The 17,122-nt window shown below is 48.4% G+C and overlaps 1 protein-coding gene and 1 non-coding gene across 2 annotated transcripts; both read right to left on the minus strand.

Annotated features, from left to right (window-relative positions):
• Positions 1-11,316: 11,316 nt before the first annotated feature.
• Positions 11,317-11,389, minus strand: TRNAR-UCG (transfer RNA arginine (anticodon UCG)). Its single transcript has one exon. It is a non-coding gene; the product is annotated as a tRNA-Arg (tRNA).
• A 3,992-nt stretch (positions 11,390-15,381) lies between these two features.
• Positions 15,382-16,563, minus strand: LOC149333313 (uncharacterized). Its single transcript, XM_089557703.1, has one exon. It carries the CDS (start codon positions 16,561-16,563, stop codon positions 15,382-15,384), a length of 1,182 nt encoding a protein of 393 aa, XP_089413829.1.
• Between the last annotated feature and the right edge of the window lie 559 nt (positions 16,564-17,122).

A 17,122-nucleotide genomic window follows, 5' to 3' on the forward strand; every position in this document is an offset into this window, starting at 1 on the left:
GTTGCCTCTCACCATTATTTTTACTGTGCGTCTAATTATTAAGCTTTTTTTCCTTAATATTTGTTCAGGTTAACTGCTTTCTACATGCCAGTTGGCTGCTGATGGATGAAAAATAAACGTTTACAACCCCAACCGCTTGCTTTCATTGTTTTGTAAACGCGAGCAACTTCATAGGCAGCGCGAGGAAGCACGAGCGCAGTTGCGCACTGCTGCTTTTTGCCACTGGCAAGATGGCCGCCAAGGCTTCACTCTCCCGCATAGGTGCGTATAGGCGGCTTCCACTCCAGCAAGTTTTATATATCCTCCTTGGGTGTAGGTGAAACGCTCGCTCCACCGGGCAGGCGGACGCGGCTTCCGTGGCAGTCCAGGCGCTCACCAAACGCGCGTCTCGGGGTTAGTCGGCGTTCCGCTGTAGCCATGCCGTTGTCTTCCCCCACGACGAAGGCTTCTAGTGGTTGTACTAAATTAACCAAGTATTCAACCAAGGAAAGCCATGTATTACCAAGCCTAGCCATCAATATGCTTCGCATCTGACTAAGCTTAACCTTAGCTAAGCCTCAGCCATTTTTTTCTTTATTTCCTGACTTTGGAAAACAACACTTCACGAAAAAAGAACAGACAAATCACAAAAGCAATAGTACAAGACAATGAACACACTGAAAGTCATACTCAGCCAGCGTCAGGCTGGCTTCGTCACATTAAAACTCCCGCAAAGACAACAAAGGCTCTACCCTTGAGAGCCAGTCGGGAGGTTCCGCAGCCGCTTTTTGTACAGCGACAAACCAGTCCATACACTCTCGGAAATAAATTCGGGCAGGGCGTGCTTCCCTGTCACAGTGATAGCCTGCCATTCTTGAGCGCCATATACAGTGGAGACCCAGGAGCATAAGTAAATCAAATGGAACCCCGTCGTCATTATCAATGCTTAAATATCGAATGCCATGCGAATCTAGGGGGAAATATTTCTTCATAGTCTGTTGCAAAACATCCCAAAAATAAACCCCTTCCCAACAATGTAAAAAAACATGGTCTATTGTTTCCGGCTGCTTACAGACTAAACAATGCGAACTCCAAGGTAAAAATAAATCCCTTCCCTCGAAAAATTTCTTTACTGGCAACGTTCCGGTGTGTAATTTAAAGAAAAAGGTCTTAGCTCCTGGCGGCACCTGCATTTTCTTTACCCTCTTTAAGACGTCTGAGCTTGGGCCTCCACTGTATAAGGCTCTATACAAAGGTTGTGGCAAAACAGTGTCGCATAAATTGTGGTACAGCTTTTTCCGTTTTATACAGGCCAAATATTCATTAGAAAAACGCACTGAAAGAAATCTAACACTTGCGACGACCTCTCTGTAATAGCCGAAGATACCACACGTAACTTCTTCGGTGGAGACAACAAACTCCGGCAGTAGGCGCCGCAGCCTAACTTGGCAGACAGTGCCGAAGAAAGGGTCAGAAACGTCGCGAAAAAACAAAAACCGTTTGACCACTTGCCGCAAAAAGAGGTGTCCAAGTCCCAAGCCGCCATCTTTTACCCGACGGAATAAATTTGTTCTGCTGCAGCGTTCCCATGCTGCAGCCCAAACACAGCGAAAATCCTGTGTAGCTTCTGAACGTTTACACGCGAACAATGCAAAACTTGCATAACAAACCTACGTTTACTGATAAAAAACAGGTTACATACAGTAGCCCTGGCGAAGATCGATAAGTTGAAACCTTTCCACTTTCTCCCGTATCGCTTTCCTCTGCTCTTGCCAATATTGCTCGCTTTGGCGGTTACCATCAAGCTCGATGCCTAAGTACTTGGTTGGGGTTTTCGCCCACGACACATTTGCAAAGTGCTCAGGCTTCGATGGCCATCGTCCATACCAGAGCCCAAAGCACTTGGCCCAGTTCACCCCGCTTCCGGCAACCTGAGAGAACTCACAGACACATTTGACAGCCTCGGTTATACTCTCATGGTCAACCGTACAAACTGCAACATCGTCCGCGTACGCCAGCAGCTTCACCTCGGCTGTTTGTAACTTAAACCCATTTACGTTATCATTGTTCAATATTTTAATACACAATGTCTCAATATATATACAAAACAAAAGAGGGCTGAGAGGGCAGCCCTGTCGCACCGAACGCTGCACGCTAATGGGGGCCCCCAGACTCTTATTTACGGTCAATCTCGTCGTGCAGTTTCGGTACGCCAGGGCCACGCCCTTGCGGATAACTGACCCAACATTCGCATGGTCCAAAATAGAAAACAAAATTTCGTGATCGACACAGTCAAAAGCTTTCTCGAGGTCGACCTGGAGAATGGCCACCCGACCATTCGAGTCATCACAACACTCAAGCACACTTCGCATCTTGTGAATATTGGACATTATTGGCCTCCCTTTTATCCCACACGTCTGGTGTGGCCCAACTATATCCTTGATCACCGTCTGCAACCTCCGAGCCAAAACCTTCATAAAAATTTTATATTCAACGTTCGTAAGTGCTATGGGTCTTAAGGCTGTAACCAGTCGCAATTTATCTATTTTATCCGTTTTAGGAATGAGGACCGTGTGGGATGACCCATATGATGGAGGCAGTGCATTTACTGTGTAGGCTGTGTTAAAGATCACGTTCAAAATAGGGGCAATTTCGTGCTTGAATTCTTTGTAAAAACGCGCGCTGAGCCCATCTGGTCCCGGCGATTTACCGGGGTTTAAACTGGCGATTGCATGCTCCACTTCGGCTTCAGTGATAGCCATTTCTAATCTCTCGTTTACGTCATCACCGAGACGCGGCATCGCCGCGAGAAACTTATCTTTAAACGTGATAGTGTCTACCACGTGGGAAGCGAAGAGCGCTTGGTAATGCTCGTTGAAAGCTGCTTTTATGTGGTCGTTCTCCGCCGACAAGACACCGCCCCATTCTATTTTGTCGATGTGGTTTCTTTCAGCGTTTGCTTTTTCCAACCCTAGCGCTCGTTTTGATGGCGTCTAACCCAACGTTTTTAGATCCCTATGCTATGTCTTCTGCCCTTGCCCTCACTAACGCGCCCCGATACCGTTCTTCTTCCATCAATTCTAGTTTTTGCTTTGTTTTCCTTACATCTTCAGTCCATTTCCCCGGCGCTAGAGATTCCTGTTGAAGCAGCCTATGGAGCAGCTTCTTTAACTCTGTCTCTTTCTGTTTTTCTTGAAACCGTATACAGGCAGCCCTCTCTATTGCTTTAATTTTTATAGTTTCTTTACACAGCTCCCACTGTTGCCATATGTGCATATTTTTACCGGGGCCTATTTTTGCAATTTCATCTTTTACTATGCTGGTGCACAGTTCGTCCTGCAGGAGTTCATTATTGAGTAAGTCAGTTATATTGATTTTTATGGCGCAAAAGCAACTGAGGCTATGATGCGCCAAACACAAGGTTGGAGTTTTTGTTAAACGTGAAGCTTTTTATACTTAGAGTTTGTTTAAAACGCTGGCTTCCTTGAGAAACCTAAAAATACATGAGATGTCAACCAGTGCACGATCGCCTAAAAGTAACATGGGGTGTAATGGGAGTCTTTCCCTATAAAATGTTGTAAAATATTTCTTTCTTAGTTCTTCTAGTTTGACACATGAAATTAAAATGTGGTTCACTGTGAGTTCGGAACCACATATTTCACAGAGGGGTTTGTTTTGTTTGGTTAGTAGGAAGCTGTGCGTGAGGTGGGTGTGTCCAATGGGGAGCCGACATAAAATAACTTCGGTAAAACGTTCTTGATGCCTACATGATTGCCATTCCCCTAGAATTGGCTTCACGGAATTTAGTTTGTTGTTTACGTGCTCTTGCCATGCAGCCTACCACTTATTTTTGAGTTTACTGTATATAAACTTTAAACAATCCGTGTGCGGTATGTTCACTTGCTTTATTTGGCCATTCCGGGCTTGTGCAGCGCTTACATCTGCTTTCTCATTACCTACAATTCCAACTTGGCTAGGAACCCAGCAGAATTTAATGTTATGATTTTGTTTTGTGATTTTAGCTATATTATGTATGATGTTTCCTATTATAGGTTCAGCTGCATTTCTGGAGTGCAGTGCTTTAAGCATATTCAGGGAATCGGTGTAAATGATGCTATTTTTCATATACTCTCTTACTATTTTATCTACAGCTACAAAGATGGCATAACACTCAGCAGTAAAAACCGATGCGCAGTCTGGTATTCACATGATCTGCTTATTCTTTCCTTGGATTACTGCACTTCCAACGTGACATTCTGTTTTTGAGCCATCAGTATAAAATTCAATGTAGGTGTCATATTTTTCTTGTAGTGCAAAGAATTCCTGTAATATGTACTCATTTGGCGTTTGCTTTTTATGTAAATGTGTCATTGTGAAGTCACATACTGAAGGAAGGCTGTACCGTGGTGGCAAATATTCATTCCTTTGTGCAATATTCGGTAAGCAGTCTAGTGCTGTTAGCTCTTCACATTTGTCTTCAAAACCCAATAGTAATGGTCTGATAGAATGTGGTTTGTTTATGAATAATCTTTTAGATGGGCACTTGGTGACAACTGGATGGCAGAGATGTTTCGGAAGAGAACGGATTTTTAAGACGTATGTGCATGTTAGTGCGATTCTTCGGTCCTCAAGAGCGGGCTCATTAGTTTCAACGTATAGGCTGGCTACTGGTGATGTTCTGTATGCTCCAGATGATAGGCGCAGACCAAGATTATGAATGGGGTCTAATCTTTTTAAGTAGGATGCTCTTGCCGAACCATATACTATGCACCCGTAGTCCAGCTTGGAGCGCACCAGAGAGCGATATATTTGTAAAAGGCTTGCTCTATCGGACCCCCACCGCTTCCGTGAGAGCACTTTTAAGATATTGAGGGCTTGAGAAGCTTTCTTTTTAAGGTTGTTAATGTGCGGTAGAAATGTGAGTTTCTTGTCGAAAGTTCGGCCTAAAAATTTGTGTTTTTGTTTAATTGGTAGCGCAGTGTGATTCAGGTATAGATTGGGATCGACCTGTAGGCCTCGTCGCAATGAGAAAAGAACAGCTACTGTTTTTTGAGGAGAAAATTTAAATCCATTTCTGTCTGCCCAAGAACCTAGTTTATTTAGTGTGACTTGTATTTGTCTCTCACAGGTTAATATACTGGAAGACGTGCATGCTATTTGTAGGTCATCTACATAAACTGAATACATTATGGACTTGGGTATTACTTTAGCTAAGGAATTCATTTTTACTATGAAGAGTGTCGTGCTTAGAATGCACCCCTGGGGTACACCGTTCTCTTGGGTGAAAGTCATGGAGAGAGTTGCTCCTAGGCGGACTCGGAATGTGCGGTTAACAAGGAAGTCGTTCAAGCAGTTCAACATCCTGCCGCGGATACCTAGCTCTGCTAGGTCACGGAGGATGCCGAACTTCCACGTAGTATCGTAGGCCTTCTCCAAGTCGAAGAACACCCCAATACAGTGCTGCTTGTGGATGAACGCCTCCCGGATGGTGTTTTCTAGGCGGACAAGATGATCTGTGGTCGAGCATGTTTTCTTAAACCCACATTAGTGTGTATCTAATAGTTGCCGAGATTCAAGTACGAAGGTCAGTCTAATGTTTCTTACACTTTCGAAAGATTTAGCAATGCAGCTGGTGAGGGCTATTGGTCTGTAACTGCTAGGACTTGGTGGTGGTTTTCCGGGTTTGAGAAAAGGTATTATGACTGCTTTTTCCCGCTCGTCAGGTATATTTCCAGTTATCCAGATTTCATTAAAGAATTTTAACAGTGCCTCTACAGCAGCCTCGGAGAGATGTGCAAGCATAGCGTAATGCACGTTGTCTGGTCCTGGTGCTGTCTTTTTTCCAGAAGATAATACTTTATTTAATTCTTGCAGTGTGAGAGGCTGGTTGTAATCCTCATGTATACCTGCTCCGGATGGGATTTTTTGTTTTTCAGCTATTGCTTTGTGTTTCTGAAATGTGTTTGTGTAATTGGATGAGCTTGAGATCTCAGCAAAATGCTCGCCCAATATGTTGGCCTGTTCTTCTAAAGATGTTTGTGTCCCGGGTGCTGTCAAGAGAGGAAGTGTGAAAGGGGTATGATCACCAGTAAATTTACGAACTTTTTCCCAGATTTTCTTTGATGTTGTTGAGCTGTTTATTGAGGAGACATATTTCTTCCAAGAGGTTTTTTCTGCATTTCTTCGCACATACCGCGCTCTGGCTTTTGCCGTCTTAAAGGTAACTTCTCTGCAGTGGGATATCGACGCAGAGCGCTCCAGGCTTTGTTTTGTTGTTTTTTTGCTAATGTGAATTCTTGTGTCCACCACACTTTATGTTTCTTTTGTGCAAGTCCTGTTGTTTGTGGTATAGCGAGTGTTGCCGCCGATATTATGCATTCAGTAAACTTCTCGTTAATTTCATCTCTGCTGAGGTGGTCACAAAATTCCTTTTCCAGAGTGGCACTTTTTGTAAAAAGTGACCAGTCGGCGAGCTGAATTTTCCAGCGCCGTGGCCTTGTGGGGATGATTGGAGTGGACGATGAGAGCCTGATGAAGGTAGGTAAGTGATCGCTGCCCATGGGGTCATTTAAATCATCCCATTTAAAATCGTTAAAAAGTAATGGTGATGCGAAAGCTAAATCGAGAGAGCTCATTTTTGCTGAGCTTGGACAGCAATATGTGGCTTTTCCCGTATTTAAAAGACAGACATTATTCGAAAGTATAAAATCTTCGATTGTTTGGCCTCTAGAGTGACAGCGTTCGCTTCCCCAAAACGGAGAGTGAGCGCTAAAATCGCCAACTACCAGAAATGGCTCCGGCAGTTCATCGATCAGGCCTTCTAGATCTTGGCATGTTAATGTGATGTGGGGGGGAAGATATACAGAACATATTGTTATGGTTTTGTAGCTGATGACGCTAACCGCAACCGCCTCAAGTTTTGTTTTCAGTTTGATTTCTTGAGCCGGGACGCCTCTTTGGATGATGATTGCGACGCCTGCCGAGAGTCTATTTGCATGTTCACGATCACGCCTAAAAGTTGTGTAATGTTTTAAGCTATTTGAATGTTGTGGACCAAGATTGGTCTCCTGGAGACATAGAGCTAGAGGCATCACTGACCCTAGAATATGTGTTATATCACTGTAGTTCCTCAACATTCTTCTACAGTTCCATTGAACCACAAATGTCATGTTTGTTTTTTTTGGGGGGGTGGGAATGGAACGGAAGAAATTTACTGTTCTGGGCCCGTTACCGGGGTTCTATCTTTTCGTCGCTCGAGAGAGCCGGTCCGCCGCTGCAAAGCGCGTGGAGTGGGAGTTGTATCCATCACCTCACTAGAGGTGCTGGAGGACCGCGAAGCCGCGGATGTGTTGGTGTCGGGCCTCCCCCGGCGGGGGGAAGTCCTGCGGGATGCTGGCCCGTGGGCCGGCACTCCCTGGCTTGTAGTTGGCAGAGCAGCCTTGGCTGTCTCTGCCTGGGGCGTTGATGGCACTGCCACAGGCTCCGTGAAGGTGGCCTGGGCAGGTGCCGGAGTGCTGCGTGGTGCACCGCCCCTGCGCGCCATGTCAGCAAAGTTAGTTTTTGTTGAGAACGTGAAGGCGTTCTTTGCGTGGTAGAATTGTCTTGCTTCCTTGAAAGTTATATTTTGTGTTGTTTTCATTGTGATTATTTCTTTCTCAGCCTTCCAAGAAGCACAAGATCTAGAATATGCGGGATGATTGCCTTCACAGTTTGCGCAGCGAACTGCTGCTCCTTCACAGTTCTCAGAAACATGGTCTTTTGAGGCGCATTTAGCGCACGTTTTGTGGCCAAGGCAGCTCTGTGACCCATGTCCGTACCTTTGACAGTTGAAGCACCTTCGTGGATTCGGTATGTAATGACGTACATTTATTTTCAAGTAGCCTGCTTCGATAGAGTCTGGAAGTGTGCTAGAGTTGAATGTCAGAACAATATGTTTCGTCGGGATTTCCTTGTCGTGTTTCCTTATTTTAATACGATGCACGTTTGTAACGTTCTGGTCCCTGAGACCTTCAAGGATTTCTTCCTCAGTGAGGCAGACAAAGTCTGCTTCGAAAATGACACCACGGACACTGTTCAAGTAACGGTGTGGAGTTATTGAGACTGGGGTTTGCCCGACTGACAATATGGTGGAGAGCTTGGAGAGTTGGCCGTTGTCTTTAAGCTCCAGAAGGAGGTCGCCACTAGGCATTTTTTTTAGCTTGTAACCTGTGCCCAAGGCATCGGTCAGGCTTTTCGCTACCAAGAATGGAGATATCGTTCGGGCAGTTTTGTCTGTCGCTTCGCTGTGGAGCACATGGAATTTGGTGAAAGTCACTTTAGATTTCTGGTTGTATTCAGCTGTCACATCGGTCCGCCCTCTTTTGAGAGGGCGATCTGGTTTGGAAAGGGGGGGAGCCAAAAAATTTGATGTTTTTCGGTCATGGTGCCAGCCAGCCACCATGGAGTCCAACAAGGGGACGCGACAGGAACTTCAAAGCAAGTCCTGCCCACGCCAGCTGTACACCTTAACTATAACCTAATATGACTCAACTCAGGGTAGTTGGTCACACACGGTTAACCCTCGCCGCCAGGAAAAAGAGGAAAAAACTAAGAAGGGAGGAGGATACAGGAAAGTTGTAAGAAAGAAGATAGGAATGTGAAAGATGGAGAGAAGAACAGGAAAAGGCGACTGCCGATTTCCCCCGGTCGGGTCAGGCCGGAGGTGCCGCTTCAGGAAGCTGGGGCCAAAGTGGTGTGTTGCCTCCGCCGAGGGGCCTTGAGGGTCCAAACGCTCGGCATCGGCTCAACCACCAGGATCCCCTTTTCCCCGGACACGGCGATGCCACGCACGGCGGATGCTCGGGTCCGTGGTGACGCATTGTTCACCATCATCCCCCGGCGGGGATGTCCCTGCGGATGCTCGGGTTAACCCCGTGGTGTCGCCACTCACCAACGTCTGCATGCTGCAGACGCCTCCCTGCGGGGAAGTTTATTATTGAATTTCCACATTTCCCACGAAAAAGAATTCCCTCTCTTTACCATCCCAAAACAACATTTAACTAAACAATGGTCTGAAAAAGATACTGGCACAACTTTGTAGCTATGACATTCAGGTAAGACATCAACGGATGCATAAATGCGGTCCAGCCGTGCATGGCTAGAACCCTGAAAGTGTGTGAGCTTTACTGCACGCGTTCCCTCAAGACACTCTGCCGCATCTTCCATGTTCCATTTCTCAACCATCCGCGATAACACTTGTGTGATGGCGTCTCTAAACGGTCGAGGGCTTGTCTTATCTCGCGCACTAAGAACACAATTAAAATCGCCCAGGACGATCAGCTGTCTGTCACTACGAAGGCGCTCTTGGATGCTATAAAAAAACTGCGCCCTTTATTCTGCTTCATTAGGCGCGTACAGACAAATAATCCGCCACTCGACGTTATTCAATCGAAAGTCAAGGAAGACACACCGGCCCGACACACAAGAGTAATGAGCTTGCACTTCTAGCCCCGGCAACTTCTTTAGAAAAAGAACACTGCCAGCCGATGTGCCTACAGCGTGGCTAACTACAGCAAAAAACGAGGACGTGACACGTTGCACCATGCTCCCGGTCTCTTCTTCGCCGTCTACTTTCGTCTCCTGCACAGCCAGTGCATCTCTGCCGTGCTCCGTTAAAAGCCGAAAGAGCTGGCCTTGCTTTCTCTTTCCTGCCAGACCTCTAACATTCAAGGAGGCGACTTTCAGCGGAGATGCAGGAGCCATTTCTACATAAGAAGAAGAGACCGAAAGCGTGGTGCTTACCTCTCGCGTCCAGCACATGGCTAGACGTCACCGCCGCCGTCGCCGCCGGCGTCATCCTGAGCGCGCACCTGGCCCAGCTCGGAAGGCGCCTTGTCGCCGGCGCGCTTCTCGCTCGCAAAGTTAGGGAGCGGCAGAAAATTGGCCCGCCTTGCTTGAGGCGTCTTTGCTGGTGGTTCCTCTACGCTGGGCGCCGTCTCCTTGTCGCCGTCGGGGCTGGTGTCTCCATGGGGACGCTTCCCAGGCGTAGCCACAGTGGTCGCACGGCCACCGGTGTTCTGCCGATCACCCTCGGTAGGCTCCTTCGCTACAAAGTCCATGGGCACTGGTAGGCTTTTTGCATCCCCCGAAGCCGCCTCCTTTGACGGAGGCGAGTCTCCCGTTGGTGGCTGGATTCCTGGTCCACTGGCAAGGGGGTTGTCTCCGCTTGAAGTCGCCGACGTGTCCAGCGACACAGGGAGGTTGCCCAGCTCGTCGGTACCCCTCGCTGCGTCCTCAGCCTCCACGACATCCATCAGCTTTCCGCTGTCTCCTTTCCCTCCGAGCCCGGTCGCAGACGCGCAGGTACGGACGCAGTCCTCGTCCGCATGTCCGTAGCGCCTGTACTTGGAGCACCTGGGAACCTTGCAGTCGCGACGAACGTGGCCCGCGCCGTGGCAACGCAGGCACTGCATCGGCCGCCCGGGCACCACCACGAGAGCCAACTCGCCGGCGACTCGAACCTGGTGGGGCAGGTCGTCCACCTTCATACCTGGCTTCAACTTGAGCAGCACTGTTCTCGTGGTGGATCCCTTCTCTTTCATTCCTTGAACGCGCCAACGCTCCCGCGTCACCTCGGTCACGTTTCCGAACGCCGCGAAAGCAGTCCGGATGTCGTCGTCAGCGACGCCGTGCAGCATCCAATGCAGGCGCAGCTTTACCTGCTGATCCTCCGGGTCGAAAACGATGCACCGGCGTCCCTTTACCTCAAGCTCCTTCAAGGCGGCTAATTTCTTCGCGGCTTCTGGGCTGCTGAACGTTACCGTCCACACGTGGTTTACCTCGTACGCTCCCAACGCCACGACGTCGGGGAGCGCACAAGTGTTGGCGAGGGCGTCCCTGAAGTCTTCGACCCTGTAAGGTCTCACACGCACATCTCCGTGCAAAAAAACTGTGTTTAGAACAACACGTCAGGTGGACAGGGTAGGCAAAAAGATCTCATACTCGTTGTCTTCGCGCTGAACCTGTTTCCGCGGCCAGCGATGGCCGCCGTCGCCTCTCCGTGGGAGCTCATGATCCTGCGTCCGTACACGCCAGTGGCCGGCAGTAGAATCGCCTTATCCATTAGGCCACGCGGACGGATTCGCCCTATATTCGCTTCCCAGAGTATAAAAGCTGCGCAATTTCGTAGTCTTCATTGGAAAGGAGAACAAGGGAACGAACGTGCCCCGTTCGTGTCACGCGGCCCGTTCAAAGCTCTTCGCCGCCTTAACGATCCTTACGCTCTGTAGAGAAAAGTGCGTGCTGTTCATCTCGGTTAGCGTACGCCCCGTGACCGCTGTGTAAAAATAAAAACAAACACGTCCGCGACAGGACTCGAACCTGCAATCTTCTGATCCGAAGTCAGACGCCTTATCCATTAGGCCACGCGGACGGATTCGGATTCCAGTCGCTTCCCAAAGTATAAAAGCTGCGCAATTTCGTAGTCTTCATTGGAAAGGAGAACAAGCGAACGAACGTGCCCCGTTCGTGTCACGCGGCCCGTTCAAAGCTCTTCGCCGCATTAGCGATCCTTACGCTGTGTAGAGAAAAGTGCGTGCTCTTCATCTCGGTTAGCGTACGCCTCGTGACCGCTGTGTAAAAATAAAAACAAACAGGTCCGCGACAGGACTCGAACCTGCAATCTTCTGATCCAAAGTCAGACGCCTTATCCATTAGGCCACGCGTTTTTTTTTTTCTTTATTGCCGGAAAACAATACATGCGCAGGCATAAAAAGTCGCTAGCCAGACTTTGGCTAAGGCGACGGATTAAAACATTTTCATTTCGATCAATTTGTCCATAACTGCCACCCACTCCGGTGGCTGAGGTTGACTGCGGAGAACATCTCTCAGAGAAACTACACTTTCTATAAAGTTTTCCCTGACTGGTTTCACATTTGCGTCTGCGTGCCTAGCCGCCATCCTAGTTTTCCCGATGCTGTGGAGGCCCAGTAGCATAAACATATCGTATGGCACTTCGCCACTTTCTATAGGCAGGAACCGGATGCCATATGGAGTAACAGGTAGCTCTTTTTTTAACGTTCTTTGCAAGATATCCCAGTGGAAAACCGGGTCCCAGCAGTCGATAAAGACATGTTCGATGGTCTCGGGTTTTTTGCACAGTGTGCAGTCGACGTTCCATGGTACGAAAATGCCTTTATCGTTTAGCCATGTTTTCACCGGAAGGGTACCCGAGTGTAATCTAAAGAAAAAGGATTTGACGTTCGGTCTTACCGGCATCTTCTTAACTCGATTTAGCACATCTTTGCCTGGGCCTCCGCAGTAAAAGGATCGGTATAAGGGTACAGGTATAAAGATATCTAACAAATCCTTGTACAATTTTTTCCTGGGTACAGCAGCCAGATATTCAGTCGAAAAATGAGAGCTCAAAATGTGAAAGGCAGCCACAACTTCACGTAAAAACCCAGTTACAGCACGATTCGTGGCTGGGAAACTGGACACAACAAATTCCGGTAACACATTTCCTAAGCGCACCTGCAACATTGTGCGCAACAAAGGATCGGTTTGATCCCGTAGAAACAAAAATCTTGAGACAACTTGTTTCAGAAACAAGTTGGAAAGTCCAAGGCCACCTCTTTTGACCGGTAGGAACAAATTAGCTCGACTAGTTCGCTCCCAATTCGAGCTCCAAATAAAAACAGCAAACACTCTATGCAGCTTCTGCACGTTTGCTCTGGTGATGAGCAAAAACTGCAAAAAATACCAAATTATGGCTATCAAAAATACATTGCACACACTTGCACGCGCGAAAACAGAAAGGTCACGTCCTTTCCATCCATCCGCTTTTTTCCTTGCACTCTGCGTTACCTCACCCCACAACTCTGTACTGTTCTTATAGTGCTCTAAGGGTACCCCCAAATACTTCGCAGGGGAGGTCGTCCATTGCATGTTAGCAAACACTGCGGGTGTGCTCTCCCAATGACCGTGCCAAAATCTAATGCACTTATCCCAGTTAACTTCGCACCCGGTCTTTTTGCAATAGGCCCGCGCAACTTTGACAACTTCTTTAACGCTTTCTTGGTCCGCGCAAAAAACAGCAATATCATCAGCGTAAGCAAGCACTTTTACTTGCACCGACTGAAGAGTGAAACCACAGATCCCATCATTGTGTAACAGCGATAACAGAAAAGGCTCAAGATAGATCGCAAAGAGCAGAGGCGAGAGCGGGCAGCCCTGCCTGACCGAGGAACAGACAGGCACAGGTTCAGTAAGCTGTTTGTTCTCTATAATACGCGTAACACAGTTTTCGTACGCCATCTGTACACCTTGTAATATTACAGAGCCGACGTTGGCATATTCTAGAACGGCGAAAAGAATTTCGTGTGACACGCGATCGAAGGCCTTCGCCAAGTCAAGCTGCATCATGGCAACTCGTCCCACGAACGCATCGCAACATTCAAGAACAGTTCTAGCAATGTGCACATTCGTTCCAATGGTGCGACCTTTAATACCGCACGTTTGGTGCGGCCCTACAAGGTCCTTTATAACCTTTTGCAGTCTATTGGCAAGAATCTTCATAAACACTTTATAGTCGACGTTGGTCAGGCTTATCGGCCGATAAGCCCCAACGGACAGCAGTTTATCCTGGTCTTCACTCTTGGGCACTAAAACCACGTGTGCTGTTTTAAATGACGGCGGCATTTTCTTTGTTTCATACATTTCGGTGAAGACGCAGTGCAGAGCATAAGTGAGTTCGGCTTTGAAACTCTTATAAAAATCACTGCCTAGGCCGTCAGGACCAGGAGATTTTCCGGTACTCAGTTCTTCGATCGCTCTTCCCACTTCGCTTACGCTGAATGGTACCTCCAGCCCTTGTTTTATTTCATCTCCAAGCTTTGGCATACGAGACAAGAACGTTTCTGTAAAGCCCTCTTCTTCAAGCTGACGGCGCCCAAACAATTCCCTATACTGTTCAACAAAAGCTAACTGAATCATCTTGCTATCATTCGTTACCTCGTTTCTGTACCTAATTTGTTTTATTTCATTTTGAGTCGCATACTTCTTTTCGTCACTAAGCGAGCGTTTAGTAGGCACTTGGTCAAGCCAGAGACGTTCAGCACGCGCCCTTATCACGGCAGCTGCATACTTGTTTTTTTCGATAATCTCAAGTTTACTTTTTGTTTCTCTTATCTCTTTCTTATATCTTCCCGGCTGGGAACTTTCCAGGCTTACGAGCAAGTCAAGTTGGCAATATAGTTCTTTTTCTTTAACACGTTTATCATGGCAAATAACGCTTGCTCTTTCAATCGCGTTCATTTTCACTTGCTGTTTGAAATCTTCCCATCTAATTACCCAGTTCCCAGGCTCTGCTGATAGCAATGCTTTAATACATTCATTAACTTTACTACCAAAAACTTCATCCTCGAGTAACTGTGCATTAAACTTCCAAAGATCCCACGAGAAACGATATTTCTTTTCTTTTTTTCCCAGGGTAAACGCAACTAAGCTGTGGTCGGTAAAAGACATGTTTTTCACCTCGTAGCTGTTGCACAAAGGAACAAGATCAAGGGACACATACGCTCTGTCCAATCTCGCGTGACTTTCACCCTGAAAGTGAGTAAAATGCGATGCTACCGACAGAACTTCAGCAACATCATCTAAACCATTTTCGTGTACAAGCGAATTCAACAATTCCGCACTTTTGTCGCGGACAAGTCTCTTTGTAGTTCTGTCCTCTGCTTTACATACGCAGTTAAAGTCACCCAACAGCACAATTAACCGCTCACAGCATACGTACTGTTCAAGACGCTCAAAAAATTCCTCGCGCTCGTTCTCTTTGTTAGGGGCATACACACATATGATCCTCCACAGTAAATTCCAATAAAGAAAATCAACTACAAGCAAACGGCCAGTTTGACACACAGTTAAATTCTGTTCGACAATCCCCATGGAATTCCTAATAAAGACAGCACAACCCCCCGATGTGCCAGACGAATGGCACACACAAATATTGTAACGTGTCGTAAAAGGCTGCACCATACGGTCCGTCTTTTCCTGTCCTTCGACTTTGGTCTCCTGGACGGCTATTATGTCGAGGTCATTATCGAGGAACAACCGGCTTAGTTGGTACTGACGTTTTTTAGAAGCCAGTCCCCTGACATTAATTGTTGCAATGCGCAACGCTCCAACAGGTGTCGAAGCCATCTAGTTTAAGTACAGGAGCCGTATGGTGCGTACCTGAGGACACAAAGCGACGGCGGAGGGCGACTTGCCTAGTCCATGGTGCTCGATGGGTACAGTGCCGGTATTCCAACGTCTCTTGCACCTCTGCCTCATGCGTACGGACTGGAGACCCAGCCCATGCAGTCCGTCACCAAAAAAGGCCATCTCGCGTCCACAGAAGCCAAACACAACGCACTCACTCAACTAAGGCGGCGGCTTAGCCGCCGCTCGTTGATCGGCCGGTATATTCGGCCGCGGTTTCAGCGTCGCTCGCCTCACACCAACAGTCTTCGGCGGTGGCTCGTCGCCCTCGCTCGCCTTAGGCTCTCTGTTCGCACTGTGCTCGTGCGGTCGCTTTCCTCCCTGGTTGCTGGTTGACGCATCCGTCACTTCCATGCTTTCAGCATGCTGGGGAACGACGGGAACTGACGCCCCACTCCCCGAGAGGACTTCGCTCTTTGACGTCTTAACATCTGCAGGCGGCGCTTCCTGTTGCTGCAGCTTACTGCTGAGCGTCTCCGCGGTTGCGGATGTTCCAGGAGTCGACACAGCCGGGGATTTTTCCTTCTCCGCTCCGTCGCCTGCCTCTGCTGCAGCGTCTTCCGCGTCAGCCTCGTCCATGACAAGCTCGGACGAGATGTCATTGTTGACTGGGACGGCAGCGCTCGCGTACGTGCGTACACAGCTGCTATCCTCATGTCCGTAACGGCGACAGGCGCCACACCTTGGAACTTTGCACTCACGGCGAATGTGCCCAGTACCGTGGCAGCGCAGACAGAGCGGAGCTCTGCCCGGTACAACCACGAGAGCCAGCTCACCGCCAACCCTGACTTCGTGAGGGAGGTCTTCCAGTTTCAAGCCAGGATTCATTTTCAATGAAACCAAGCGCGTCGTCGACCCCTTGCTGGCGACACCCTGGACGCGCCACCGTTCCTTGGTGACTTCGCTCACCTTGCCGTACGGGGCGAAGGCCACCCTCACGTCTTCGTCGGGCACGTTGTGCAGAAGCCAGTGTAGCTTGACGCGGACGTCTTGGTTTGCCGGGTCAATAACTAGACAGCGGCGGTCCTTCACTTTTAATTCCCGGGCAGCAAGAATTTTCTTCACCGCATCAGCACTGGTGAAGGTAATAGCCCACACATGGCTCATGCGATACGCCCCCAAGGCGATAACCTCGGGGAGCAGCATCAGCTGAGCCAGCTCATCCCTGAAATCTTCGACCCGATAGGGGCGGGCCCGCACGTCAGCGTGCAAAAAGACTGTGTTTAACACAACATTTCCTGTAGGAAGGGTAGGCAGAATCACCTGATATTCATCTTCCGAGGCAAAAATCCTGTTTCCGCGGCCAGACATGGCCGCTGTAGCCGCTCCAACGGAGCCCGTCATCGCCAACTAGCCAACACCAGAATCCTCTTAGATCGCACGTCCGTCACGCTCGGTGGCCGGAAGCCGAATCATTAGGCCACGCGCTCATTTTCTGTTCTTTATTGCCGGGCTCCGACACGCTACACAAACACAAAAGGAAATTTACATTGTATTCCTTTCAGGTGGTACACACACTCAACCGTCTGCTGCAGGCATCGTCATGCTAAAAGTCCTTTAAGGACACCAAGGGCTCTACCCTCGAGAGCCACTCAGGAACGTGAGCAGCCGTTTTCTGTATTTCGACAAACCAGTGCACACTCTCGCGGAAGTAAATTCGTGCAGGCCTCGCATCCGGTTCGCAGTGGTATCCAGCCATTCGTGAACGCCAAATAGCGTGGAGGCCCAACAGCAGTATTGCATCATAAGGCACTTCCTCTTCGTTCTGTAGAGGGAGACACCGTATTCCATACGTGTCTAGAGGCAAGTCTTTCTTCAGCGTTCTTTGCAAGACGTCCCAGAAGTAGACGCCTTCCCCGCAGTGCAAGAATACATGATCGATTGTCTCTGGCTTCTTGCATAT

The sequence above is a fragment of the Amblyomma mixtum genome, chromosome 8, assembly GCF_055824585.1.
Source record: "Amblyomma mixtum isolate Tamu chromosome 8, ASM5582458v1, whole genome shotgun sequence".
NCBI classification, from domain to species: domain Eukaryota; kingdom Metazoa; phylum Arthropoda; class Arachnida; order Ixodida; family Ixodidae; genus Amblyomma; species Amblyomma mixtum.

Coding starts and splice junctions, on each gene's coding strand:
- LOC149333313 (XM_089557703.1), bottom strand. CDS start 16,563: ATGACGGGCTCCGTTGGAGCGGCTACAGCGGCCATGTCTGGCCGCGGA.